Source organism: Moschus berezovskii, chromosome 5, assembly GCF_049115385.1.
Source record: "Moschus berezovskii isolate FMDL1 chromosome 5, NW_MosBer_1.0, whole genome shotgun sequence".
In the NCBI taxonomy this organism is placed as follows: domain Eukaryota; kingdom Metazoa; phylum Chordata; class Mammalia; order Artiodactyla; family Moschidae; genus Moschus; species Moschus berezovskii.
The window spans coordinates 76,754,977-76,782,304 of record NC_142464.1 but is presented as its reverse complement, the minus strand read 5'-3'; the positions used below and the strand labels follow the sequence as shown (position 1 = coordinate 76,782,304).

At 37.0% G+C, this 27,328-nt stretch overlaps 1 protein-coding gene across 4 annotated transcripts; it reads right to left on the bottom strand.

Moving 5' to 3' along the window:
- Positions 1–3,036: 3,036 nt before the first annotated feature.
- Positions 3,037–27,078, bottom strand: OCIAD1 (OCIA domain containing 1). Of its 4 annotated transcripts, none has more exons than XM_055434432.2 (9): positions 26,941–27,078; positions 25,345–25,407; positions 24,843–24,923; positions 19,827–19,880; positions 12,547–12,594; positions 11,615–11,750; positions 10,585–10,760; positions 6,171–6,323; positions 3,037–3,571 (listed from the first exon to the last, which is right to left on the bottom strand). In XM_055434432.2, the coding sequence occupies exons 2-9, from the start codon at positions 25,400–25,402 to the stop codon at positions 3,534–3,536; spliced, it is 744 nt and encodes a 247-aa protein (XP_055290407.1). In that variant the 5' UTR covers positions 25,403–25,407; positions 26,941–27,078; the 3' UTR covers positions 3,037–3,533. The 4 variants fall into 4 exon arrangements, with proteins under 4 accessions (XP_055290407.1, XP_055290406.1, XP_055290409.1 ...); XM_055434431.2 differs by lacking the exon at positions 26,941–27,078 and adding an exon at positions 26,757–26,934; XM_055434434.2 differs by lacking the exon at positions 26,941–27,078 and adding an exon at positions 26,594–26,717.
- Positions 27,079–27,328: the final 250 nt, after the last annotated feature.

Sequence of the window (27,328 nt, the reverse complement as noted above, 5' to 3'; positions counted from 1 at the left end):
ACCTATCTCTTGACCTTGGGCTTGTCCATATGACTTGCTTTAGGAAAAATATGAGGCAGAAATTAAGGTGTGACAGTTTCAAATTTAGGCCTAGAGTGACCTGTTTCTACTTGTCTCTATCGTGACCGTAAGAACATGCCTAACACTAGTTGCAGACACAATAAATAGCAGATTGATTTATCAGTTTCACAATTCCTAAGATCTAATTCCTATAATAAATTTCTATCCTTCAGAACAATTCTACTTTCTTATCAAACTCTAATACAGAAACTGTGTATCTGGAAGTAAGGAACTGCCATAAAAACCTAAAACACGTGGCACTGGTTTGGGAAACAAATGGCAGATGGATACTGGCAGGACCTTGAGGAGGTTTTCATGAAAACCTTAAGGGCTTGGATGAGGGTGTTAACAGAAGCTGAGAGAGGAGGCTGAAAAGGAGGAATTATAGGGAATAAAGGAAAATGTTATTGGAAGCTGAAAGAGACCCTAACTGTGTAGTGAAAGTCGCTCAGTCATGTCCAACTCTTTGTGACCCCATGGACTATATACAGTCCACGGAATTCTCTAGGCCAGAATTCTGGAGTGGGTAGCCTTTCCCTTCTCCAGGGGATCTTCCCAACCCAGGTCTCCTGCATTGCAGGTGAGTTCTTTACCAGCTGAGCCACAAGGGAAGATTGTGTAGTAGTTTAGCAAAACTGCTACCTGTGGTAAAATGGAAAATAAAAATATATATACCTAATAAACTTGATCTAGTTATTTCAGGTCAGTGCTGAGGATGCCACCTGAATTTTTCTAGCTGTGTAAGTAAAATGAGAAACCTTACATAAGGAACAAATGTGATTTGGAGAAAACATAAAGGCTCAGAAGTCTTTTAAGCCAGCCAAGTGTTCTCATACACAGAAATAGCTTCCAGGCAAAGGTCAAATCCAGAGAAGGGTGCTAAGATTTCATTTCAGATCTGAGAATGAGGACAGTGCCTCAGAACATTTCAGACACAAATGGCCTTAAAGGTGTAACTTTGAAGACCCTGCCCAAGGCTTCCAAGAATTTTAGGGAGGTTGTTCATCAGCCTCACAGGAAGGCCAAAATAGAAGAGACTGTTTCTATTAGACTTACAGGGGCTTTTGTGTAATCGAGTGGACCTAAGAGCTCCACAGGTTTAAAAAGTTCTATCAGCTTGGATAGGAATATACAGCCAGACCTTGGAATCGCTAATTCCTATGGGAAAGAGGCAGCTTGAGAGCACCAATCAATGGCAATCACGTGCTACCTGGTGGGAAAGGATGACTCAAGAGGGCAGGACCAAGAGCCCCAGGTGTTATGCCTAAATCCTAGTCAAAGCAACACTAGACTTGCTAGGTTTAAGTGCCAAAGATAAGTGACTGTTGTATGCCTCTCATTCTCATTCCCCCTTTAAAAAGGAAACTTTGGCCATCTCATACAAGTTGACTCACTGGAAGACTCTGATGCTGGGAGGGATTGGGGGCGGGAGAAGAGGACGACAGAGAATGAGACGGCTGGATGGCCTCACCAACTCGATGGACATGAGTTTGAATGAACTCCGTGAATTGGTGATGGACAGGGAGGCCTGGCGTGCTGTGATTCGTGGGGACGCAGAGAGTCGGACACGACTGAGCGACTGAACTGAACTGAAAGAAGCAAGAATTTGGAACAAACAGGGAAGATTACTTCTAAGTTCACAGGTATTCAGACTGAGAGGAATGATAAAGGACCTTTACCTCATCCACACCTGGACCTGATTAGATGATGAGCTCCTAGACCCTGAGCTGTCACAATGGAGTTCCCAAAAAAGTATGAGTTTATTTTGCATGAGAATGGTGTGAATTGTTGTGGTCAAATGGGGGGCTGAAGAGAGCTCAGCATCTTCCATCCCATGTTTCTTTTAAAAAAAAACAACACGTGACTAGGTGTGGTTTATGTTCCTGCCTTGAGGCAGGTTTACAAAAAATGCTTCGTGACTTGAGGCAAGGTCAGAAAAAAAGGCAAGTTTCTGAAACACTTGGCTGCACTCACACTAGAGCCCTAATGATCAAGTAAACAGTCTAATGGGCTTGAGCAAAACATGCTGTGAGCCCACACTCTACCCAGAGAGACACGCAAGGTCCTGAAGCTAAGAGAAGCCTGGCCAGGCCCCAGCCCAGCTGCCTGCTGTTTCCATTCCATCCAGCTGCTGCTGCTGCTGCTAAGTCACTTCAGTCGTGTCCGACTCTGTGCAACCCCATAGACGGAAGCCCACCAGGCTCCCCCGTCCCTGGGAGTCTCCAGGCAAGAACACTGGAGTGGGTTGCCATTTCCTTCTCCAATGTGTGAAAGTGAAGTCGCTCAGTCTTGTCTGACCCTTAGCGACTCCATGGACTGCAGCCTACCAGGCTCCTCCATCCATGGGATTTTCTAGGCAAGAGTACTGGAGTGGCTTGCCATTGCCTTCTCCGTCCATCCAGCTACCTGACTGCAAACCTCAGTGCCCCAGAGCCAATTACTCAGCTAAATCCTTTCTTAAATTCTGACACAGAAAAACTGAAACACTGAATTGCTGCTGTTTTAGGCCACAAAGTTTGGGGATGATTTGCAGCAGTAACTGAAACAGTTTCTGGTGGAAATGTTAATACAATTAAGTATAATTTAGATGAGGCCACAATTTCACTTTTCATTCACCTGAACCAGAAACATATTAGGTCAATAATAAGAAAATACAGTATACCAAATTTTTTTTCCCTGGAATTCACAAATTTTTCAAACACTGCTTTTTTAGGGCATTGGGCTATTCACTGTATGTTGCTTTGAGTCACATTTTTTGTATTATAATTAAATATTCAGATGGATGACTTTATTTCCTATCCCTACAAAACTCTTTCTTATGATTGTACTTAAGAACAGGGCAACCCACTCCAGTATTCTTGCCTGGAGAATCCCATGGACAGGAGCCTGGCAGGCTACAGTCCAGAGGATTACAGAGTCGGACACGACTGAAGCAATTTAGCACACAGGCAGACTAGAAACAATAAGACCATAAAGTCAATGAAGATACATGTTCCTTTATATTTTATTTACCATAAACACTAAGAGAATACAGCAAACACTGGAGAAAAGCATTCTAATAATTTTGATGTAAGTTTTAACACTTAAAATTATGCTTGCTCCCCCCACCCCAATTTAACATGCAGGTATCATTTATTTCCAGATGCAGTGATTGTAGAGCATTACATTCTCTTGAAAGTTTTATAACAGAGTATCCTTGCCCTGTAACTTAAAACAATTTCATAAACTATGTATAATCGTGGTATAATACCATCATTCAAAGAGTTCCCCAAATGGCTATATTCACACAATATTAAAGTCTGAGTTTTTAAAACATCATCTCAATAAGCCAAACCACAGAAACCCAGGTTCTAGTTTTAAATGTGTTTATGAAGACTGCTGCTGAGCTCAAAGCATGCAGATGTTCATGTTCATGACCACCTAGATGAAGCTGGATACTGAAACTCCTTCAGTAGGTCCAATGATGCAATTTTTCACTCATCCCAAGTATCTCCATATTTGTTTACTTTGACTAGGAAAAAAGCACAAATAATTGATGATTCCAAATAGTAATAAGCAAGAGGAACTATTTTACGTTTGCTATTATTATGACTTAAGTTATGTTTCTCATTTGAATAAATGCACATAAGAGTCAAATTATAATTATAAAAAGGGTCTGGCTAGACTTTTGTGAACTGGAGGTTGGACATAAATACAGTATCAAGACCTTTACATATGTATTTGATCTCTAAAACAACCTGATAAAGTAAATATAATCCCCATTCTAAGGAAAACAGATTAGTAACTTGCCCAAGGTACAAGCCTAATAAAATAGGTAGAACTGAAACGTGAACACAGGTCCAAAGCCTGGGTACCTTTACAACTTTACCATCTAAAGTAAGCATGGTATACATTACAGGATGTACAATAGTTACCAGTAAATGAAAAATAAAACAATAATGAACATTTGAATGCTGTTTTTCACAGAAATCTCAGATTTGATTAATTTAATCTCTCAGGAGATTAATACTAGTACAAGGAGGAAATGCTTTCCAATAGTTTTGCATTTTATGTGAAATTATATTTTGAAACATGTTCTTCTATCTTCTCTACTCTTACTTTTTAGCCTCTCTTCTACACAGCCATCATCTGTGAATTATAACTCTTCAGAAGACCCAAGGATTCATAACAATGTAAAGAAGCAGTTATCAAAGTATAAGGGGAATAAATTTCCTTCCCCAAGGCTTTTTCAGTGAAGTCTTTAAAGTCAAAATTATTTCATTATTTTGCTAAGACACTGTTTTGCTTTTCCCCCTTGCTCTTCTTCCCTAATGTGCAGAAGGCAGTTTTCATGGAGTGACATGATGTGTGGGGACATCACTGCTGATAGATAACTGAAAATATGCTGTTTAAAATTTCTGCCATCATTTCTAATTAGCTAAAGTAACAACAAATATAATCCACATAAACAAAAGCTGAGAATTTTTAAATGACACTTTCTGACCAAGTGAATCTACATTGTACTGTTAAAGTTCTGTCTAGGTTCTATAACAGAAATCACCAACTGTTTCATAACTTTTTTCTTTAAATTACATAAAGCACACACAAAAAAAGCATTTTTTACAAAGAAAAACAGTTCACATCACTGTATCATGAAACATAACTTCAAAACTGTTCACAGCCAGAAGCATAAATGTCCAAATCCAGCAAATATCACTCATCTTCTTAGTTTTTAGTACTGGAAGGCCCAACCAAAACACACTTCTGACATATCAAACGATGACACTATGCTATGCAGACACACAGTAGAGCAGATTACAAAAATGAGAAGAATACTCATGTAAGCGCCTGCCCTCATGGAGCTTACAGTCTAAATTCTCAAATTAGAAGATCAGAGTACCAGTGAATCTTCACATATTACAGAGTAATAACTACTAAATACACAGGGCTTATGTTAAAATTTTTTATGACAAACATTAACAAGTATTGCTGATTACAAATCTATTTTAAAGCTGTAAAGAACATCAATATGACAGAGGTGGATCACTGCTATAAAACAAAATTCTAAATGAAGCAATTACTACCGATTAGAAATAAAACTAGCTCTAAAGGAATGATAATAATAAAAAATACTAAGGATTTTTAATGTATTTTTGCATTCTCTGTGGCGTACTCTCAAGAAGGTATAAAGGACCTTTCTGCTCCTTCAATTTTTAAAGTAGTAAATAGAAAACCTTGAAACAACGATACATCCACTAAAATTCCTCAAGAAAGATATTACAAAATTTTATACTGAAACAAAGTTCTATTCAAAATGCCCTCTTGTTACTGACAAATCTTTGGTGTCAGAAAATTTACTCTGGGTTATGTGCAGCTGCTCCAAAAAGTCTTAAATCATTTTAAAAATCTGTATGTAATAATTAATTATAGAGTGAAGTACTGTTAAGGAGCGTCCCTGGCAGCTCAGTGGTAAAGAATTCACCTGCTAATGTAAGAGATATGGGTTCAGTCCCTGGGTCAGGAAGAATCACTGGAGGAGGAAATGGCAACCCACTCCAGTATTCTTCCTGGGAGTCTGGTGGGCTACAGTACCTGGGGTCACAAAGAGTCAGACACAACTGAGCAACTACACACAAAGTACCGTTAAAAGTCAAACTCCCTATTTGGAAATGCCCTAAAAGCTAGTTCGTAAGCATGTAACTCTTTCAATTTCACAGATATACAAGACCATCATTTTATTACTCAATCAGGATTCTGCGATTCTGCCAAAAGTGCCATTATCAATCCAATCTGATTTTATGCAATAGATACATCATATAAAAAAATGGTATCAATTCCCAAGGTGTGGCTTCTCATAAGGGAAAACAATCAAACGTTTGTATAATTTCTACATTAAAAAATTTAGTTTTACTGTTTTAAGCTATACTATTGGACTTCATTATCTTCTAACATAAAATGGCTTTTGGAACACTTTATAAAAGGAAGAACTGATAACTATTGAGTAGTTACCATCTTAAAAAATGTTATTTTGGTTAATTGCTTGAGGCATTAAATCACACGTTAGTATAATTAAACTAGTGCTGCAGTTTCCAATCCTAAAGAGTAAAGTGATTCAGACTAGACTATCATACCTTCTTTTTTTGGCATTCTTTCCTGCATAGGCCTGACTGAGGGGTCAGTCTTATGTGTTAAAGTAACTTCATATGACTCTCTGTTCTTATTCCTTAATTCCTCATATGTAATATTTTTTCTTTTAGGACTTTCTTCAATGTTGGGATCAGGTCCTAAAACAACAAACAGTTAATAAACGGTGATAAAAGGATCTGAATAAATCCAAAGCAACTAAAGTTTACAAGTGGTCCTTACCTACCAAAAAATTAAAGTGAAGGATCAGATTATTACCAGCATTTCAAAGGTTCTGTATTTTCCCCAAGGTAATTATAAAACCAAAATCGACTTCCTCTTACACTTTCAAGTTTTTATTTCTAAAGTTAAAAAATATTTTTTTAAACTACCCATGGCCAGAAGAATGGATATAATATATACCAGCACAATTCACTCATTAAAATGCTAGTGTTGCTCTAAACTGGGAGGTTATTCATACAGTTTATATACTTAAAGAGAAATAGATTCTACAAGCAACAATTGAATAAAACTAGACATGATGTTGGAGAAGGAAATGGCAATCCACTCCAGTATTCTTGCCTGGAGAATCCCATGGACGGAGGAGCCTGCTAGGCTACAGTCCATGGGGTCGCTAAGAGTCGGACACGACTGAGTGACTTCACTTTCACTTTTCACTTTCATGCATTGGAGAAGAAAATGGCAACCCACTCCAGTATTCGTGCCTGGAGAATCCCAGAGATGGGGGAGCCTGGTGGGCTGCCATCTATGGGGTCACACAGAATTGGACATGACTGAAGCGACTTAGCAGACATGGTGTAGATTTAGTAATATTTCCAAAGTTAAATGTTACTGTATCCAGTCTATATATATACAAACAACTCCAGCAATTAAAAAAAATATATTTTCTTGTATTTTAATAATACTTGAAAATAGCTATTGAAAGGTATAAAACATAGTCTTTAACCACAGGAAGCATCATTTTGATTCAGGTCTAATAGATGCAATACTGAGGCAGAAAAAAGTAGCAACTTTTACCTGGGGAACCAGCATTTATTCTCTCTCTCTCCCAAAGAAAGTCAGTGTATGAAAACATTTTATCAAAGACTCAAATACTGACATAAAAATAAGGAAACGGTTAGGTGACAGGACTAAATATTGAATATAGTTTATAAAATATATAGTCAGCAAGCAAAGCCAGATAACATTTTTTAAAAATTAATTAATGCTAACATAACATTCAGTGAACTATTTAACTTACAAAATCTAACAAACCACTCCCAAAATATTTTTCAGAGGTTTCAGACATAGAAATTAGGTATATCATTTTAATAATATAACCATATGAATTAAAATAATTGTTTTAAAACAGTTTTTATAAATGGTACTATTTTGAAAGTCAATAGTAAGGTCTCAGCGAATACTCACATTTTTCAAAGCAACACATAACTACTCATTGAATATATTCAACTACAATCTTTTACCATAAAGTATACTTGCACTGATACAAAGTAGAGGATTTGAATTTCTAATTAGTTCTAATATTATATACCATGGATAAAAACCAAATTTTTCTTGCTTAAAGAAAAATATTAAAACTGTATACTGCATTTAAAAGTACCTTACATTTCATTAGTAATAAGTTATTGAATTCATTTCCTTTCACCGTAAATGATATTTTTTAAATTCTGAAGGAACAGCTTATACTAGATGAGTAGTTAGGAACCCTACATTCTCATTCCCACTCTGACAACATTTAATGAATGTCCTTGGGCAAATCACTAAGCTTCTTTGAGTCTTGGTTTTCTCAACTGTGAAAAATGGAAGTTTGAACTAGATGATCTTTACTAAAGTTCCTTCCAGGTCTAATACATTTTCTTATCAAAAAGAAAAACATTTCATTGTTCTGAAATTCTGCAATGAATAATGAAAACATGAAATCAGACAGAAAATTAGGGATAATTTTTTTCACTTGTAAAAGCCAAATGAAAATATCTTGCATTGTGTAGGGAGCAAGACTTACAGTAAAGAGCTGGAAGGAACAGGAAAATGTAAAAAAGCACTGATTTAAATCTAACTGTAATAAACTACAATAAGTCTCATAACAACTATGAAAGAATGCTTTCTACTCTGACAGATTAATAACTTTCAACTCCTGGTAAGAGAAAGCAGAGGACAAATAGGACTTAAAGAAAAGGGGAGGATGTCCTGGTAAGGGAGGACTGCAGGAAAGCAAAGGAGGCCACTGTGGGCTCACGTGGGGAACTAAAGTGGCAATCTTGACTTGGGCGTAGGGGGTAAGACAGCAGAGCATGGCTGAGTGGAGGACTTAAAATACATGAAAGTTTGGTCCCTGCTGTAGTCTGTGGGCAGATACCAAAGGGCGTTCTGTTTTTACTGGCAAAGAAATTATGTAACATGGAATGAAATTTTCTAATTCAAATGCAAGGAAGGATGCAAGACATAGCAAGGGAAGACTTGGTGCATGGCTAGAACAGAAGTAGAAAAGATTTGAATTTGGGAGACTGGAGAAATGGGAGACACTGTGAGACAGCTGACTTTGGAGATAAAATAATGACTTTAACCATTCTCTCCTATGCTGCTGACCTCTTTTCCTTTCTCACTAATCAGGTGTCTCATGCCCAGCCACTAAGTGGGGGAAAAAGGTGATAATGAAGACTTTCGAACTTTCCTGATGATCCAGTACACCATGTGGGTTTGATCCCTGGTCAGCGAACTAAAATTCCACATGTTGTACAGTGCAGTCAAAAAATAAGACTTAAGAATCTCTTCAGTTATCTTAATTCTTTAACTTCACTTTCTCCTGTCTCTTTTGCAAAGATAATACTCTCCCCCCAACCCCCACCACCGACTCTTGCTCTAAGACAGTGCTGTCCAATACAATTTTCTATAATGATAAGAAGGGTCTCTACACAGTCCAACACAGTAGCCAGTAGCACATATGGCTACTGAGCAACTGAAACGCTACCAAAGCAACCGAGGAACTGAATTTTCAATTTGTCTTTAATTTTAATGAATTTAAACAGCCACATATAGCAAATGGATATTTTATATCCTGACCAACCTAGAACCCTTTCTGCACCATCTGGAACCTTGCTTGATCTATAACCAACACCTCTCTTTCCACTGTGTACCTTCCCTCCTTTTAACCTATTTATACATAGAGAATAAAATCTCTTTTGTCTGAAAAGAAATGAAGGCCTGAATGTCCCTTTAATCTTGTTTGCTCCCCACAGGCACTGGCTTATTGTGTTTATTTCAAAGCACGTGTTTTCAAATACTCTATGAGGTCCACAATCCCTTCTCCAAACCCTTGGGAGTCAGAAATGCTTAAAAATCAGAGTTTTAGATTTTAGAAAAAACATTACCGTATATATCCCTTATTACTTAATGTCCATTGAAGTAGTGATGAATAAGCAAACACAACATTCCTAAAACAAAAATCTAGAAAAAACATTAAGATAAATAAAGATTATCAATATAGTTCTATCCAGCTGAAATCGGTTTGAGTTCAAGTCAGATTTCTAACACTAATTATTTAAAAATCTGTTCTTTTAAACAAGTTTTGGATTTTAGGTAAGGAATTACAAACTTACACTTTGTTTCCAATTCATCTTTCATGGCAAATTAGATTGAAGAAAGCAAGGAAGCAAGCTAGCTAACATTTGCTGATAGGCATTACCTCTCATTATTAGTTCATTTCATTCCCAAAGTTCTTTAAGAGAGGTATTATCATCTCAATTCAAGAGATCAAGAGACTGAAGGCACCACAAATTACCTGTCTAAAGACACATAGCTAGCAAATGTCAATCACGATTCATATGCAGGCCTTAATCCAAAGTTGGTGTTGTTTCACTCACATCACGTGATCTTCAAAGCTAATATTCACACAAACCTCACGAAGCACTTTCACATGCATTTTCTCACTTGACAACAGTTCTGTAAAGCAGGTAATTTTTCTCACATTACAAAGAAGCTAAGAGAGCCTTTAAGACCACAGTAATAAATTAAATCTTTTAAAGACTCTTTCAAGAACCATTTATCATTTCGTCTTTGCTATTTCACTAAACATGGTTAGTATTTTCAATTAATGGAGCATATTAATAATTTATTCTTATTTTTCTATATCTTCCAGCAGACTGAGAGAGTTTTACAGGGCAAACAGCCAGCTCTTATTCATCTTTATTTCCATACCTAGCAGAGTACCTGATACCTACTGGACCTCAAAAAGTGTTGAATGAATGAAGAATGGATTCAAATGAACAGATGAGCAAACAAACATGCTGAGTTTAGGTTGACAGTGGAATACAGAGGTGATATCCAGCAAAAAAGGTCATCAAATAAAGTTTATACATACGTTGGACCATAAAAGCTGAAATTCATTTCAAGAGAAGTTTCTACCTTGGGCAATATGATCAGTAATACCAGTTGGAGTAGATTCATTCAAAGAAGCACTGAATGGAATTGGCTCATAATGAGGAAGCATCTCTTTTTCTAAGTTGTCTGCTGCTGGGGATGTTGCAAAAGATGACTGACTGCTCACATTTGAATCATATTTTGACCTCTGAGAATAGTGCCTATAAAATAAAATCATATTGTATAAAGAAACATGGGTTACTGTCTATGCGTTAAGATACAAAAACTTAAATCATTTTCTAAAGGAATCATAATTTTAGTATATTTAAAACAGTAAAATAAAGTCTGTTTCTGCCACAAAACCAAAAATATGTTCTGATCCACTTATACAACTAAAAAATTGTCACTTTTAACATAGAGAAGAGAAAATATATATCCAATTTTCTATTATTAGGCTTCAGAGATCCTTTTAATGTGTTTAAAGTTCTTGGAAAGAAAAGGCACCTCAGATCAGAAAATATGTTCATTTCTCACATTAACTGGGAACTTACTTCCACAGGGAGTAGTCCGTATAAACACCATTTTGCTGAAGCAAATATAAATAACAGTAGTTCTCATGGGGTTTCTGTTGCTTGCCATTTGTGACAGGACAATTTATCTACTGAATCTACTTATTACCTTATTATTTATCTACCTCTCAAGACAGACAGATTCACTTATCTATACTTACACAATTTTAAACAACAGAAGGATTAAAAAGCTGAAATCTGTCAAGAGATGAGACTGATAATATTTGGCAATTAAAAAAGAGTATAGTAACCAAACAAGTTTGCCAAATTAAAATCTCATTCTCAGACATGAACTCCCAATAGGATGCAACTCTTTATTTTAAACAAAAGTAAACAAACCTTGTTTTACTTTAAAAAATAAAATTAGCTTTAGCTTGCCGCAAAATGGCAAGTTTCCAGTGGTCCTTCAGTGAGGCAATGTTTCATGCACCCAACTACATCAGTATCTAGTTACAGGTTTTTTTTTAGCTAAAATGAAAGCCTTTATAAAGATCTGAATGGCCTACCCAGTTGGTGAAGATCGTCGTGCCTGTCCTGATCGTAAAGCTTCTCCGAGAGGGGAATTCTCAAGATTCTTGAACTTCTCCTGGCAAGTTTTCACATAAGAAAGCTTTCCAGCAAAGTATCCCATGATGCACGCAACTTATTTGTAAAAATAAACAAAAAGTGTAACTCAATGTGCCTCTTCACAGACCAAAATCTTTTCTAAAAGAACACTTCAAAAAAAATGTAGTTCTAAATATGTCTCTGGTGTGGAAAAACAGATTTCCTGAAATACTGGTAAAAGTACGACATTGAGTTGCATTCAGAGTTCACAGAAAGATTCAGTGGATATAATTCACTTTCACAAAATCAAATAAGTTAAAAATTATGTGAAACAAATCCCTTAAAATGATAAATTATGAAGTGCTACCTAAGCATGGCTACTGTTTTATCTTTCCAATACAGAAGACAGACTACCCTGGAAGATTCATGAAAAGCTTCAGACACTCTCTTTTAGGGAGAAAAAAAATTTACTATTTTTTTATTAACCATATCATAAAATGTAAAGAAAATGTTGTTATGTTTATTTACCAATTGCAAATTAGGGTTTTTAAAAAATTACACTTAATTTTCAAATACTCTGATTAATCAGAATAGCTGAACTTTCTTTCCTCATAGACCAAGATAACTTATTTTCAAATATTATATTTTTACAAAATAATTTAAAACCAATGGTTTTAGACATTATAAAAACAGGGAAAAATGCCTCTTTCAACTAACTCATGGTTTTTAATGCTAACAATTAAATGCCCAAGTAGTTCATTTAAAACTTAAACACAATGATTTACCAAAACAAATAACCAAATAACTATTATTAGTAAGACAGAACATTTGTAAAAGTTATTTATTTTACTTAAGCAAAAATGCTAAGAGAATTAGTATTGTTCATACTTACATATAAGTTTAGGAATAGAACCATATTTGGGATGACTTGAAAGGATTCCTATAGATAAAACAGTAAATATTTCTGAGCAACACTGTTACATTTACATAATTAAGATGTTTTGTATTTTTTAATGCAAGGAAAGAAGTTTATGCTAAGAGTATAAGAATGGAACAGAAATTATGGTCAAAAATACAAAGAAAATAATTCTGCTAGTCACATACTTCTGCTGGTCTTTTGTAATGTCAGACAGAATGGATGAATTCAGCAAGATCACTGGATACAAGGTCAATATACAAAAATACACAGAAACTATACATCTCCATGTGTCAGGAACAAACAAACAAAAAACCCAATAATTTAAAAAGGATACTACTACAGCACCAAAAACCATCAAAGACCCAAAAACAAATCTAGTAAAAAATAAGAAAGATTCTGAAAACTACAAAATTTACTGAGGGAAATGAAAGTGAAGTAAATGGAGAAACACACCATGTTCATGAATTCAAAGATTAAATACTGTAAACACAGTAATTCCTCATAGACATCTATAAATTCAAAGCAATCCCAATTAAAAGCAAAGTTTTTTCCCCAAACTGAAAAGCTTATTCTAATATTCATGTGGGAACATAAAGGGTCAAGAAAAACCAAGGCAATACTGAAGAACACCACAATGGAGAACTAGCTATCACCAGGTATCAAGATCTATGATAAAGCTATACTAATTAAGATAATGTGTAGTAAGTACAAGAACACATAAACTGATCAAATTCAGAAAAATCCAGAAACAGACCCACACATACAGTCACTTGATTTTTTTAATTTATTTTATTGGAGGCAAATTACATTAATATATTGGTTGGTTTTGCCATACATTGACACGAATCTGCCCCAGGTGTACATGTGTTCCCTTTCTTGAACTCCCCTCCCACCTCCCTCTTCCCCATATCCTCCCTGCAGGTCATCCCCGTGCACCAGCCCCAAGCATCCTGTATCATGCGTCGAACCAGGACTGGTCACATATGATGATATACATGCTATAATGCCATTCTCCCCAATCATCCCACCTTCACCCTCTCCCACAGAGTCCCAAAGACTGTTCTATATACCTATGTCTCTTTTGCAGTCTCGTATACAGGGTTAAGGTTACCATCTTTCTAAATTCCATATATATGCGTTAGTATACTGTATTGATGTTTTTCTTTCTGGCTTACTTCACTCTATAATAGGCTCCAATTTCATCCACCTCATTAAAACTGATTCAAATGCATTCTTTTTGATGGCTGAAAAATACTCCATTGTGTATATGTACCAAAGCTTTCTTATCCATTCATAGATGCAGATGGACATCTAGGTTGCTTCCATGTCCTGGCTATTATAAACAGTACTGCAATGAACATTGGAGTACATGTGTCTCTTTCAATTCTGGTTTCCTCGGTATGTATGCCCAGGAGTGCGACTGCTGGATCATATGGCAGTTCTATTTCCAGTTTTTTGAGGAATCTCCACACTGTTCTCCATAGTGGCTGAACTAGTTTGCATTCCCACCAACAGTGTAAGAGTCACTTGATTTATAACAGAGACAACAACACTGCATTACAATGAACAAAGACTAGTCTTCAAAATATAGTGCTGGGCCAACCACGAATCAGTACCTTGATCCTACCTCATATAATGTTCAAAGTAATTTGAGATGACTTGAATATAAAAGTATGAAAGACAAAACAGAGAATTCCCTAGCATCCCAGTGGTTAAGGCTCTGGGCTTTCACTGCTAAGGGCCTGAGTTCAATCCCTGGTCAGTGAACCAAGAAGTGTGACAAAATAAATAAAATAAAGCTTACAGAAAAAAGCACAAGAGATTCTTCACGTCCTTATACCAGATAAATATCCTGAAGAGACCACAGAAAGCCATTCCTATAAGAAGAGATCTGAGAAACACACACGAGATCAACTTCATTAACCATGAGGGAGATGCAAATTAAAACTACAATGCAATCGCTATCATGTTCACTAACAACGGCAAAAATTAAAAAGACACAAAAGTAGCATGTGTTGGTGATAATGACACAAACAGATATTAGTAAACTGATAGCAGGAGTGTAAATTGGTCTAAAACAGTTTGGAAAGTTTAGAAAGTATCTACTAAACTGTAGACATAATCTATGGACCTGGACATAATCTATGACCAAGCAAAATGTCTACAAAGAGGGAGTTCATGGCAGAACCATTTGTAATGTCAAAACTGGAAACTACACAATCATCAATGTACAAAAGGATGGACAGACTGCTATGATATATTCACACAGCAAAAAAACTATATGCAATGAGTATATATAACTTACAACTACATGCAACAATGTGAATGAATCCACTGACATGCTGGTAAACAAGCTCTCCAAATAAAAGGCTCTGATTTGTGATGTTAGTTGATTTCTGTGGTGTAAATATTTGCCCTATGACCAATTTCAATCTACCAATACTTTAAAAATTGGTCTGCCAAGTTCTTAAAATTTTTAACAATTAGCTCTGGAGCTGGTACAAGCCAGTTTTGGCATACTACTGGATGAATCACAATGTTGAAAGAAGGTACACAAAAGATTGTATCATGTATATGTAATTTTGCCACTTAATTTTATATAAAATGAACTGAGATGATGAAAAAAGGGAGGACTGTAACAATATCTACATTGACACAAAAACATTCTTTATTCTGTTACCAAATAGCTATAGACCACTTATAATACACAGGCACTACATTCTAAGAAATAGGAATGTATCAGTAAAGAGACACTCTCTTTAACCTCACAGAGCTTTAGTCTACAGAGCAAATGAAGACAAACAGAATATAGTGTAATAGTTGCTATTCATCCACTCAAATACGGACACAGAGATAACTGCAAGTTCAGCAAATCACACAAATTTACTGGTTTCTCACTGCATATTAAAATTCATGTTTACACTATGTTGTAGTCTATTAAATGTGCAATAGTATTATGTCTAAAAAACAATGTGTGTGTGTGAAATTGTGTGTGAAATCGCTGTCATGTCTGACTCTCTGCAATCCCATGGACTGTAGCCTAATGTACATACCTTAATTAAAAAAAAATACTTGATGCTTAAAAATGCTAACCATCATCTGAGCCTTCAGCAAGCTATAATCTTTGTAACACCAACATCAAAGAGCACTGATTACAGATCACCATGACAAATATGATGAAAAAGTTTGAATTACTGTGAGAATTACCAAAATATGACACAGAAGTGAACAGTTCCTTTCAGAAAAATGATACTGATAAGACTTGCTCTATGCAGCTTGTCACAAATTGAAAATTTGTAAAAAAACAAAATTATCTGTGAAGCACAATAAAATGAATTATTCTTATAGTGTCTACTGCATGCATTATGCCCCATCAGTTGCCAAAAAAAAGGTCCGTATTCTAAAGAAAAGTAGCAAGAATGGAGACAAACACAATTACTGAGACTAATGCAATATTCTTACCAACAAATGGTACATGAATTACAATGGGAGTGCAGATGAAGTAGATAGCTTACAGAAGTACTTAAGAGCTGGACTACAGAATGGATATTTGTTGGACAAAGCAGGTAAGGAATAGAAGTGAAAAATGTCTGAATCCTGGCTAGAGAGTGATGCCATTCAGACTTGGAGGGAATGGAGGAATTAATTTATAGAGAAGTGAATTCAGTTTGGGACTGAACTTGAGTTCAATTTGAGGAGCCTATAGAAGGGCCATTCATGTGGAGGTGTGTAGAACGTGGTTCTGGAGCAGATTACCTAGGCTCGATATAATTATGAGGATTTAGAGCAATAAATGGTCAATAAACTTCCCATCATTGCTGGATAGTACATGGACTAAAAATTCAAAGGCAAAGTAAAACTCTTAGGAACACAATTAAGGAAAAAACCCACACTAAGAATGTAAGCACCAAGAGGTTGTGGGTTTCTGTCTTCAATGCTACATACTCAGAACAGTATATAGTGCATATCAGACATTCAAAAAACACGAAAAAAATGGAGAAGTTGCCTGCAATAGGAGAAAAACCAGAAGAATGTGCTATAATTGAAGCCAAGAGACAAGAACATTTTAAGAAGAACTGGTTAAAGTTGTGTAATGGTCATGAAGAAAACCTATCAAATTCAAGCAACAAAAAGGTCGTACTGGTACGTTTTAGTACATGTCAGATTATATGCATAATCTATGACATATACTGCAGTAGGTCAAAAGAAAAAGTGAAGTGCTCATTCATGAAGCCTGGCTTCAAATTCAAGACAACTAGGAGCAGCTATAAAAGGATAAAAAAGATTTTTCTCTTTTTCATGTTCTGAAGTTAGAAATGATCTGAGCACATTTAAATGTTTTGATTTAAAAGAATGAATAGAGCAGGAGCAGCTAAGACTATGCAGAGTATGACAAACTGGATAAAAATCATACATGTGGATAAAATCATACACGAAATGTTAGGCATTTTGATTAAATGCAAAATGCTTTGCTGGATTCAAATTCCTTTTCTAAAGTCTCTCTCAATATTTTTTTTTGAGATCGACTTTTTCATTAGAATACCTCACCCTCCAAAAACAAGACCCTAATACAATTTCAACAATAATAAAAGCCCTGAATTCTGGGAGATAATTATATGGGTGACATATCACTCAATATTCTTTTCTGTATTTTTTACTCAAAGTATTAAAGTCCCAACAACAAAACTCTGACAAAGGTATAAAGGTGACGTGACATGCTCAATAGAAAAGTTATTCTACAAATTAGATAAGTCATTTTCAACAATTCATCTTTTTAAAAAAATGGATTACTAAATCCCACTGAAAAGCTCCAAGCCCAATCACTATGAAAAATTATAGACAAAGATGTTGAAGATGGTTGTTGCTCATGGTATAACTTCTGCAAATGAAATCAGAGGCATAAATCACCATTAATTTCAAGTCAAATAATCACTAAACGGTAACCAGAAGTCCAAGATGATTTTGGCTGCAAATATAATCTGTCATTTCTGTACTAGGTCCTAAGATTCTCAGTGGTAACTATGTAAGAACCATCCTATGAAGATGTGTGTTCAACTACAAAAAGGGAATTTCTATCTGTGGTTTGGTTATATGTATGATTAGCTACAAGGCATTCCCAAACAGGCAAAATCTCAACAATGGTGTCATTTTATTGTTGAAAACATAAGGTCTAAGTGAGTAGGTAGAATCTGATCCTCCCAACCTTTACCACTTGTGCTTACCTTCAAGCTGTCCAAAGTCTCCTACTCTACCTAAGCCCCAAAGTTCCAAATTTTTGCTTTGTAATCTTTTCAAAATTACCATTTCTCTTGGCTCTACCTTAGCTATACATTTTCATTCCTCCCTGCATGATTTTGCCACTCTAGCCATGTCGGTCTCCTGACTGTCCCCCCCAACTGTCATGGTTATCATTCTGATACCCAGGTACCTCCTTCCTGAGATACTCTTGCCATTTCCTTTAATCTAAATCCTACCCGTCTTCAGTGGAGAAGGAAATGCCAACCCACTCCAGTATTCTTGCCTGGAAAGTCCCATGGACCGAGGAGCCTGGTGGGCTACAGTCTACGGGGTCGCAAAGAGTTGGACACGACTAAGCGACTTCACCCATCTTCAAAACCTTCATTACAGTAGCCCTACAAAGATCTTTTTTCTTTGAAAATCTACAGCTCTTGGAGTCTCTACCACAAAACTTAGAAGCTTATTTAATGTTTAATTATATTCTCTATTTGCTTCGACTTTGTATTCACAAAGTTGTATTCACGACTTTGTATTGACTTTGTTTTCCTTACATGAACCACCAGCTGTTATTAATTTTTCTTTTCTATAACCCACCCCACTCCACGTCTAGCTCCAATCATTAAATGACTGACAGAACTCAGATAAATAAAATGGGTAGTATAATAGACACTATAATTTATCCACTGCTCAGTTTTTCCTTAAAATTAATGAGACTAAAATGTCTGTTTCACGTTATAGAAACAACCCTAGTCTATAAAATAACTCTGAAAGACAAGTATATGTATCTTGATTCATTTGCTTTTTAAAAATTCCTGTCTAGTGAGGTTCTTTGGAAATTCTTGAAATAAAAACAAATTTTACCTCAAAAACTCCTATTTCCCTCCAAAACTACTTTTCTCAACTAATTGTGTTAATACTACTAAGTATTTCATACTACTAATATGAGAAGGCTATATGTTCCTATCATAGTTATATTTTAGAAGGAGCTTGTTGACTATCCTTTTCTGGAACATCTTCTAATTCCAAGAAGACAGTTCACAAAATAAATGTGATGAATATTTCTACTGCTTCAGTTCAGTTCAGTCGCTCAGTTGTGTCTGACTCTCCGCGACCCCATGAATCACAGCACACCAGGCCTCCCTGTCCATCACCAACTCCCGGAGTTCACTCAAACTCATGTCCATCGAGTCGGTGATGCCATCCAGCCATCTCACTCTCTGTTGTCCCCTTCTCTAAATTTAAAGATGTAGAGACTGATACATTTAATACCTAACTTAAACGCAGCTATTCTTTCCAAGTAGCATATTTTACTATGTAATTCAAAATTTTCATTTATTTTGCTAATAGCTAACAGAATATCTATGTATTTTCTTTTTGCTCTGGTTATTGAGAGACTGCCAACTTCACTATTTAAACCAACAGAATTTGGACAATGAAGAACCTCTACTCCCCCATCATAAGACAAAGCTGGTTTAGGAAGCTAGGTAGAGAATTCAGTCTTTTAACCAGTACACAAGATTCAGGTGGAGCCTTAACTCAGATTCTTGATTCAGTAGGCCTGGGATGGGGCCCATGAATATGCATTTCTAACAAGCTCCTAGGTGATGAGTTATGTGGATGGTCTACCTAAGTCAGGTTTATTTCTCTACCTTCCTGTAAACCACCACTGGCTTTTAATTAATTTCTTGTTCTCAGCTGGTAAAGAATCCGCCTGCAATGCGGGAGACCTGGGTTTGATCCCTGGGTTGGGAAGATCCCCTGGGGAAGAGAAAGACTACCCACTCCAGTATTCTGGCCTGGAGAATTCCATGGACTACAGTGCAGGAGGACATCAAATTCTCAAATTTGATTTTTGAATCTGGATTCATGGAGATATATCTCTTCTGATGTAGAAATTTTTAATGGTAATTTTTAATATGATACATTATCATATGTCCCTTATCTAATGATGAGAAAAACAACATAAAAACATGATATCCAATGTGCTAAACAAATTCAAAGTTTAAAATATTTACCTTTACTAATCAATCCTTGAGTAATCAACATACTTGTTGCAGCCAAAGGTACAGCTATAGGGGGAAAAAGAATTTGTCAACATCAATAAAAGGAAAAGATTTTGTCTGTGTTCATTAGGATAAATACATGTATATCAGTAAAACCAGCTAGAAGTACATTGCAATTAAGATCTTCAAAAGAGATTTCTCCACTTTTAAAAGTTGTGCTATATATATATATACACACTCAGGGAAACATAATAAAAAAGCAATTTAAATTTAAGAAAATACAACAGATTATTAAACAACATAATTTCAGAACCACCCAAGATTTAGGCTCTAAAAAAGCCATTCACTGATATCATCAATTAAAACACAGTAATAGTGACCAAAAGTTACCTCTGAAGTTGAAGGGGGAAAAAATTAATGATGAGGTAGGCAAGACATATATTACAAACTGCAAAATTCCATGTACCATGTTAAGTGCTTTCAACACATTATCTCATTTAATTTTTACATCTTTATATGCTAGATATCACTATTACCCTTTTAAAGATAAGGAAACTGAAGCTTAGAGACACTAAGTAATTTGTTCAAGATCATACAGCCACTTCAATGGCAGATTCCAGATTCCAATGAATTCTGATATCAGATACCAAGTTTTTAAGTTCTGTATTAGAGTGAACCAATACACAAGATACACTACTTGCCCAAAATCATATGGTGATTGGTACAATTAGAAAGTATATATTTTAAACACCAATGCTTTCTCTTAAACCAGGGAATTCTATAAAACTAAGTGAAAATATGACTGACATACATATGCATACTAATGCCGAGTGAAAAATCCAAAACTCTCATAACCTCAAAGCTCATAATTTATGAAGCCAGTCTTCTATACCCAAACTGCCCAAAAGAATTTCGATGTTAAGTCTATATCTCTTTTCCAGTTAGGCAGTGTGCAGGAAAGATTTAACACGGCAGCCCTGAGATTGCTTTCCTTACAAAAGCCTGCTTTCAAGATTGGTCCTTCCCTTATATCTGGGAGGTTAACAGGTAAACCGATATAAAACTTTACCTGGATGATAAGTGGCTCACTATGCCCAAACTTCTTGCACAAATACTGTTCATACCAAACACCTCCTTTCCTTCGGGGAGTCTGGAATTTTGTTACCTGCTAGGCTGAGGGAGACTATGTGATCAGATCCCAATAAAAACTGTGGGTGCTAAGTCTCTGAGGTGTTACTACAACATGCAACTGGAGAAATTTAGTACATTCCATGTGTGTGACTACTTAGAGAGGACTCTTAAAAGCTTTGTCTCTGAATTTCACCCACTCCTTTAATTGCTGATTTTCCTTTGTATCCCTTCAGCTGTAAACTATTTTACATTGAAATAGCTACACATGGCTGCCGCACTGAAGACTGAAGTTCCTGACTAGGGCTTGGGTAATGGTCTGTAAAGAGTCACGTGGTAAATACTTTAGGTATTGTCCGCCAGTCTTTGCCCCAACTACTAATTTTAAAGCAAAAGCACTGAGACAATATATAAACAAATGAACACACCTATGTTGTAACAAAACTTTATGGATGTAAAAATAGGAATTCCAGGTAAATTTCATGTGTAATGAAAAATTCTTTTGCTTTTTTTCAACTATTCAAAAATGTGAAAGTCACCCTTAGCTCACAGCCATACAAAAACAGATTTGGCCCTTGGGCTATAGCTTGCTCAACTATGGTCTAGAATATACATGGGCAATTTAAGAACCAAAGTCATTAAGTATTTGAATTATTAAAATATTCATGATTAAAATCCATAAATGCTGGAACAGGGCATTAGCTTTGCCATCAGACACAATCTGCAGAAACTCTAAGGCTTAAATCCTTGCTCTATTACTTACTAATGGATTTTACCTCTGCTGGAAAAATGATCTAACGCTGGTTGGTTAGAATCCCTTCATACATTATTTAAGGTTTTTCAAAGGATACTCCTTTAAAATTACAGCATCAGTACAATTTGCAATCCCTTTTCTCCTTCAGCTTGGTTCAAGAATTGCAACTTGAAGCACTGAAGAATCATTAAGGATAAAAGGCAATGAGTTAGTTGGCCATCTCTACAAAGGACAATTTCCCCATTTTGCTTTCTTCTTAGGCCAAGATGGCATAATGTAAAGAGCAACAGTCTGGTTAATGAGATTCTAGTACTAGTTCTGCCACTCACCACTGTATCTTTCCATAAATCTCCTAACTTCTTTTCATACTATAAAGGGTAACCGAGTAGAACTAAGGTATCTTTCCAACTCAAACATTCTGTTACAGAAAAAGAGAATGGAATATTAAAGAGACTTCAGAGATTACCTAGTCTTCATTCTAGTCAGAGTAAAGAACAAGTCATTTGCTCAAAGCAACCCAGATGGTTTGTGGTAGAATTTAAATCAAAACCCAAGTCTTCTAACTCCCAGGTCAGTGGTCTTTTCCCACTGCACTACTTGACTCCCATTCCAGAGTCTACTAAATGCTTCTTTAGGCAAATCAGTAAAACTGCTGACCAAAAGCTATTTTGTATTACAACCATGATCTCAATCATATTCAACACAAGAACCCCTAAAATTCCTTTAACTCTTTTCTTACACTAGCAAAATACTTCTCTAAACTCATAATCATTTTCAATTGAAACTTTTCATTCATCACAACAGCACTGACAGCCATTCAGTAAAACAGCTTAACACATTATAAGTTAAATTGAATCAATCTCCTTAACAATCCCATGAGATAGGTTATTATTATCCCCACTTAACAGAAGGAAACTGAGGCATACTTCTCCAAAATCTCACAGCTAATATATGCTGGAGCTGTAACTTGAATCCAGACAGTCAGATATCAGAGTCTATGCTCTCTCTTACATAAATCATATACTGTTTTATTCGAAAACCAATACAGATGTATGAAACATCATTCACAAAACCTATAAAAGATGCATGAAACAAATATGAATTCATACACTTTCTCAGCAATTGCAGAGATTGAGAACTGCTGTAACATATAATACACATTAAACTAACCCTAGGGACAGAGGAGCCTAGTGGGCTGCCGTTTATGGGGTCGCACAGAGTCGGACATGACTGAAGCGACTTAGCAGCAGCAGCAGCAGGGACAGAGAAGCCTAGTGGGCTCCCATTTATGGGGTCGCACAGAGTCGGACATGACTGAAGCGACTTAGCAGCAGCATGTAGATTGTTACATTACCTGTATGTTTGTGCAGATGTAACTAGTTGTACACCTTCCTATCCTTCTAACTCATTCTGCACACTAACTAATGCTCCTTTAAAAAAATAACGTATCATCCCCTTGGCCCAAGAACTCACAGGCATGTGCTAAGTTGCTTCAATCATGTCTGACTCTGTGCAATCTTATGGACTATAGCCCGCCAGGCTCCTCTGTCCATGGGATTCTCCAGGCAAGAATACTGGAGTGGGTTGCCACGTCCTCCTCCAGGGGATCTTCCCAACCCGGAAATTGAACCTGCGTCTCTTTACGTCTCCTGCATTGGCAGGCAGGTTCTTTATCACTAGCACTTCCTTGGAAGTCCCCAAGAACATATAATAGGGAATAAATCAAACCTTTAACTTCTTGGTATTATGTTCATTCTCCACCCCCAACAAAAGACCTCTGCTCCAATCCCTTCAGACTCAAGGCTCCAGAAGAGATCGTTATTAGAGAACCTGCCTTTGTTCACTATTTTGTTCATTTAAATGCTCCCCCACCATTCTTCATTTACTTGAAGTTCTATTCGTTGTTAAGTCTCATTTGTTTAATAAAGCCTTTTATGTGTTGTGTGTTAGTCACTCAGTCGTCTCCGACTCTTTGTGACCCCGTGAACTGTATAGCCTGCCAGGCTCTTCTGTCCATGGGATTTTCCAGGCAAGGATACTGGAGTGGGTTGCCATTTCCTTCTCCAGGGGATCTTCCCGACCCAGGGATCGAACCTGGGTCTCCTGCATTGCAGTCAGATGCTTTACCATCTGAGCTACTAGGGAAGCCCAAAGCCTTTTATAGCTAAATCAATTTCAACTAATTTATCTTTTTAATCCTATTGCTGTTATGCACTTAATCTTTCTCAAGGTGTCTCATGAGTTAGCTTTGTCTCAAGTACATCATAAAACTGTAAGACAAAGACTTTCTCATAAAACATATTCCAAGCACAGTACCTTACACACTATATGCACAGATACCAGGCTGACTGATAAAAATGTATATCCTTTTTAATTACTTATCACCCCCTCCTTTTTTAAAATCCCACCTTGTTTTTTTTTTTTTTTTTTGCTAGAATTACCTTATCTGAAAGGACTGCAGTGACCTCTTGAAGAAACAACATGGTTCTATTCAAAGGAAAATTATGTTCTGTGTTGCTTTCACCATTCTCTGTACTTAAAAAATAAAATCTTCATGTATAAGATCTCTAGTCAGAAATCAAGAGCTGTAGTGTAATAACACTTCACATCAATAAAACAGAAACTAACCAATTTTTACCCTATAGCGGTTAAAAGTTTAAAGGGTAGAATCATGAACACATTTCAGACAGACAGGGCTTCAAATCCAGACACCACCGCTCACCAGCTGCAGAACACCAGATAGTATCCTTAACATCTCTAAACCTCAATTTCTTATCTGTAAAGTGAGGGTAATAATTATCAACCTTATTGGGTTATTTTTATATAACCCATGTACACTCAGTAAATGCTATCACCACTGTCAACAAAAATACAATCTTGAAAAAAATTATTACTTAAAATGCATACAATTCTGATCATTTCATGACGTACACAAAGCTCTAATGACTATGGAGTACACTTGAAACTAACATCATACATCAACTATATTTCAATTTTAAATGCTTAAATAAAATGTATACAACTTTATTTCTTTAACCAACCTCTTTTAGCAATAACCATACCAAAGTCAAAAAGCTGCCCATGTGAAGTCATCATAATTTCAGATATTAAAGATCAAATTTTGTTGATTAGAAAATTTAACTTACATCTGAACCAGAAGCTTTCATCATTGCACTCTGCAAAGACTCTTCTTTCTTCCTCCGTTGGAATGTAATCAGCCCCTATGTCTTTTTACCAAGGAAAATCAGTAAAACGTTAAAACATCCATGAAGAAAAACTAAGTCTAAAAAATTACCTTAGTCTAAACATTAACAAAACATATATTTTTTAAAAATAAAGTAATGGAATAAGTGGATTGTAAACTTTTAACAAACTTTGACTTCAAAGTTAATGCCAATATTCTACCAGCTACGTAGTCAAGATTGGCTACAAAATGGGCTGGGTCTAGCGCAAAATTAAAATTTTGGACCCTTTGTTCAAATTACTAAGAATTTAAGGGTGCCAAGAGCAGACCATTAATGGGTCCATGTACAACTGCAAAGGTCACACAGCCATGAAGTCAGCCCAGTGGCTACAGTTATTCAAGGCAATGAAAATTTCTCTACGTAAAAAGTTCTTTTAATTATAAATAATTTAACTGATAGTTACGGGGAATTGGTCTTGGAACTTCTGCATTTGGCTCTCGAAAATCAGCCCTCCCATTCATCTTTCCTGCATCAAAAACATTTATGAAAAGCATCAGAAATGACTGCAACTGGCCAAAGTAAATCAAGACATAACGTAGTAAAATAACTAGTCTACACTGCAACCAGTCAACAAATATTTACGAAACACAACTACATCTAGAGTACTTGAAAAGTTGCCTAAAAAAGTCACAAACCTATTAACGATTTTAGAACGATTCATTAGGTCCTGTAATTGAAGAAGAATAGATGCTTTACAATTATTTACCAGCTGGCTATATCAAGATACAAAAGGTTATCGATTTTTAAAAAAGACTTATTTTTCCTTCTGAGGCTGGTTTATTTCACATTATCCTGTGTTAAGATCCTCTCTGAAACATATGCCCAACGATTAAGATAATTCACCAAAATAGAGAAGAAAATCCCAAGCCATTTCTGGGCTTACATTTTTAAAAAATGAAATAATCACCAGGAAACATACAAACTCTTCTACAAAGCAGTACTTTAAAAAAAAAAAAAAAACGGAAATAACAAGGACGTCATTTTGTTCTCCCTGTGGTGGGAAGCTAACATCACATTCGATTGTATCCTCTTTCCTCCCTCCCCAAATGGACACCTAGAAAAATAAACGAGATACACAAAATGCATAGCATTTCAAGAACATACATTTTATTATTATTTTTAACCCATGCCTCCGGATTTAAGAGATCAACAGATTAGGCAGCTACGTATTTTACACAATGTTCACATAGGATCGTCTTTATTCTCATCTTAAAGACAATTTAAATGAAAACGGGAAATTTCACACGCGATGAGGACAGCAATTGGGACCCTTTCATAATTCACTTATTCAGTAAGTTGTCACTGAGGGCCTTCTATTAATTCATGCCAACCTCTTGACTAGGGAAAAAGAATAGAGTAAATCAATGCATGGATGGATGGAGGTTCCAGACTAAACTACGTATATCCTAAAACAACCGTAAAAGAAAAAACTGAAATCCTCTCCTCTCAACAGCATCCTACCTAGAAAGAGACTGTCAGGTTTGACAAAGCTCCTTTTGACAAAATCACTTTAATCTCTTGCTCCCAAAGAATAAAACAACCGTCCATTCCTGCACCCCATCCCCCACGCACTGCGTCTCCCACCTGCAACACCCACACACATCCGTCACCACCAATTTCTCCCATGCACACCCCCAGACACGCTCCCTCACCAGCCCCGGTCACCGGCACCCAGGAGCCCGAGGCCCAGAGAGCGATCGGCCCACCCTCGCAGGCGGGAAAAATGGCGGAAGGCGAGGGGAGCGGCCGGCCGCACAGCGATGGTGAGTGGGTAGGTGGGGGGCGGAACGGGGCTTTCTGCGTCACTTCACCCACCTCCCGACGACGACAGCGGCGGGCGGTGGCGCGGCGAGCCCGGTCGACCACGACAGCAGGCCGGGCCGGGAGTCGAGCGTGGTGGAGGGGGGAGGGGAAGGCGGGAAGCGCGCGGGACCGCAGCGGGGTTGGGGGTGGGGAGCGGTCAACGACCCGACCGCCAAGAAGTCACCCAGATACGGACTCAAAATGACCGCGACCCGGAAGCAGTGGTCGAGGAAATGACGTCAAGACCTCCCTGCGGAGTCCGAAGGCGAGCAGCCTCAGAATGGACGCGAACTCCGGCGTCTGTCTGAGGTGTCCGCCGTGGCTTGTTCCTGCAGCGTTTTCCCCTCCACCGCCGGCCGCGGCGCTCGCGAGCCGCACTGCGGCTGCGCGTTCCACCACTGCGGACCCGAGCCCCGCCCACCTCCTCCCTGCACCCCGCGGGAGGAGGCTGAGGTTTAGGCTGCTGTGACGCACCGCTGTAATCTTCCATTGACTGGCCTGCAGGAACGTTCTGGAAGCCCCTTTTATCCTCTGTTGAGAGTTGGCTATTTAGCTTTCTCTGCTTTTAGGCTTTGCATAGTGCA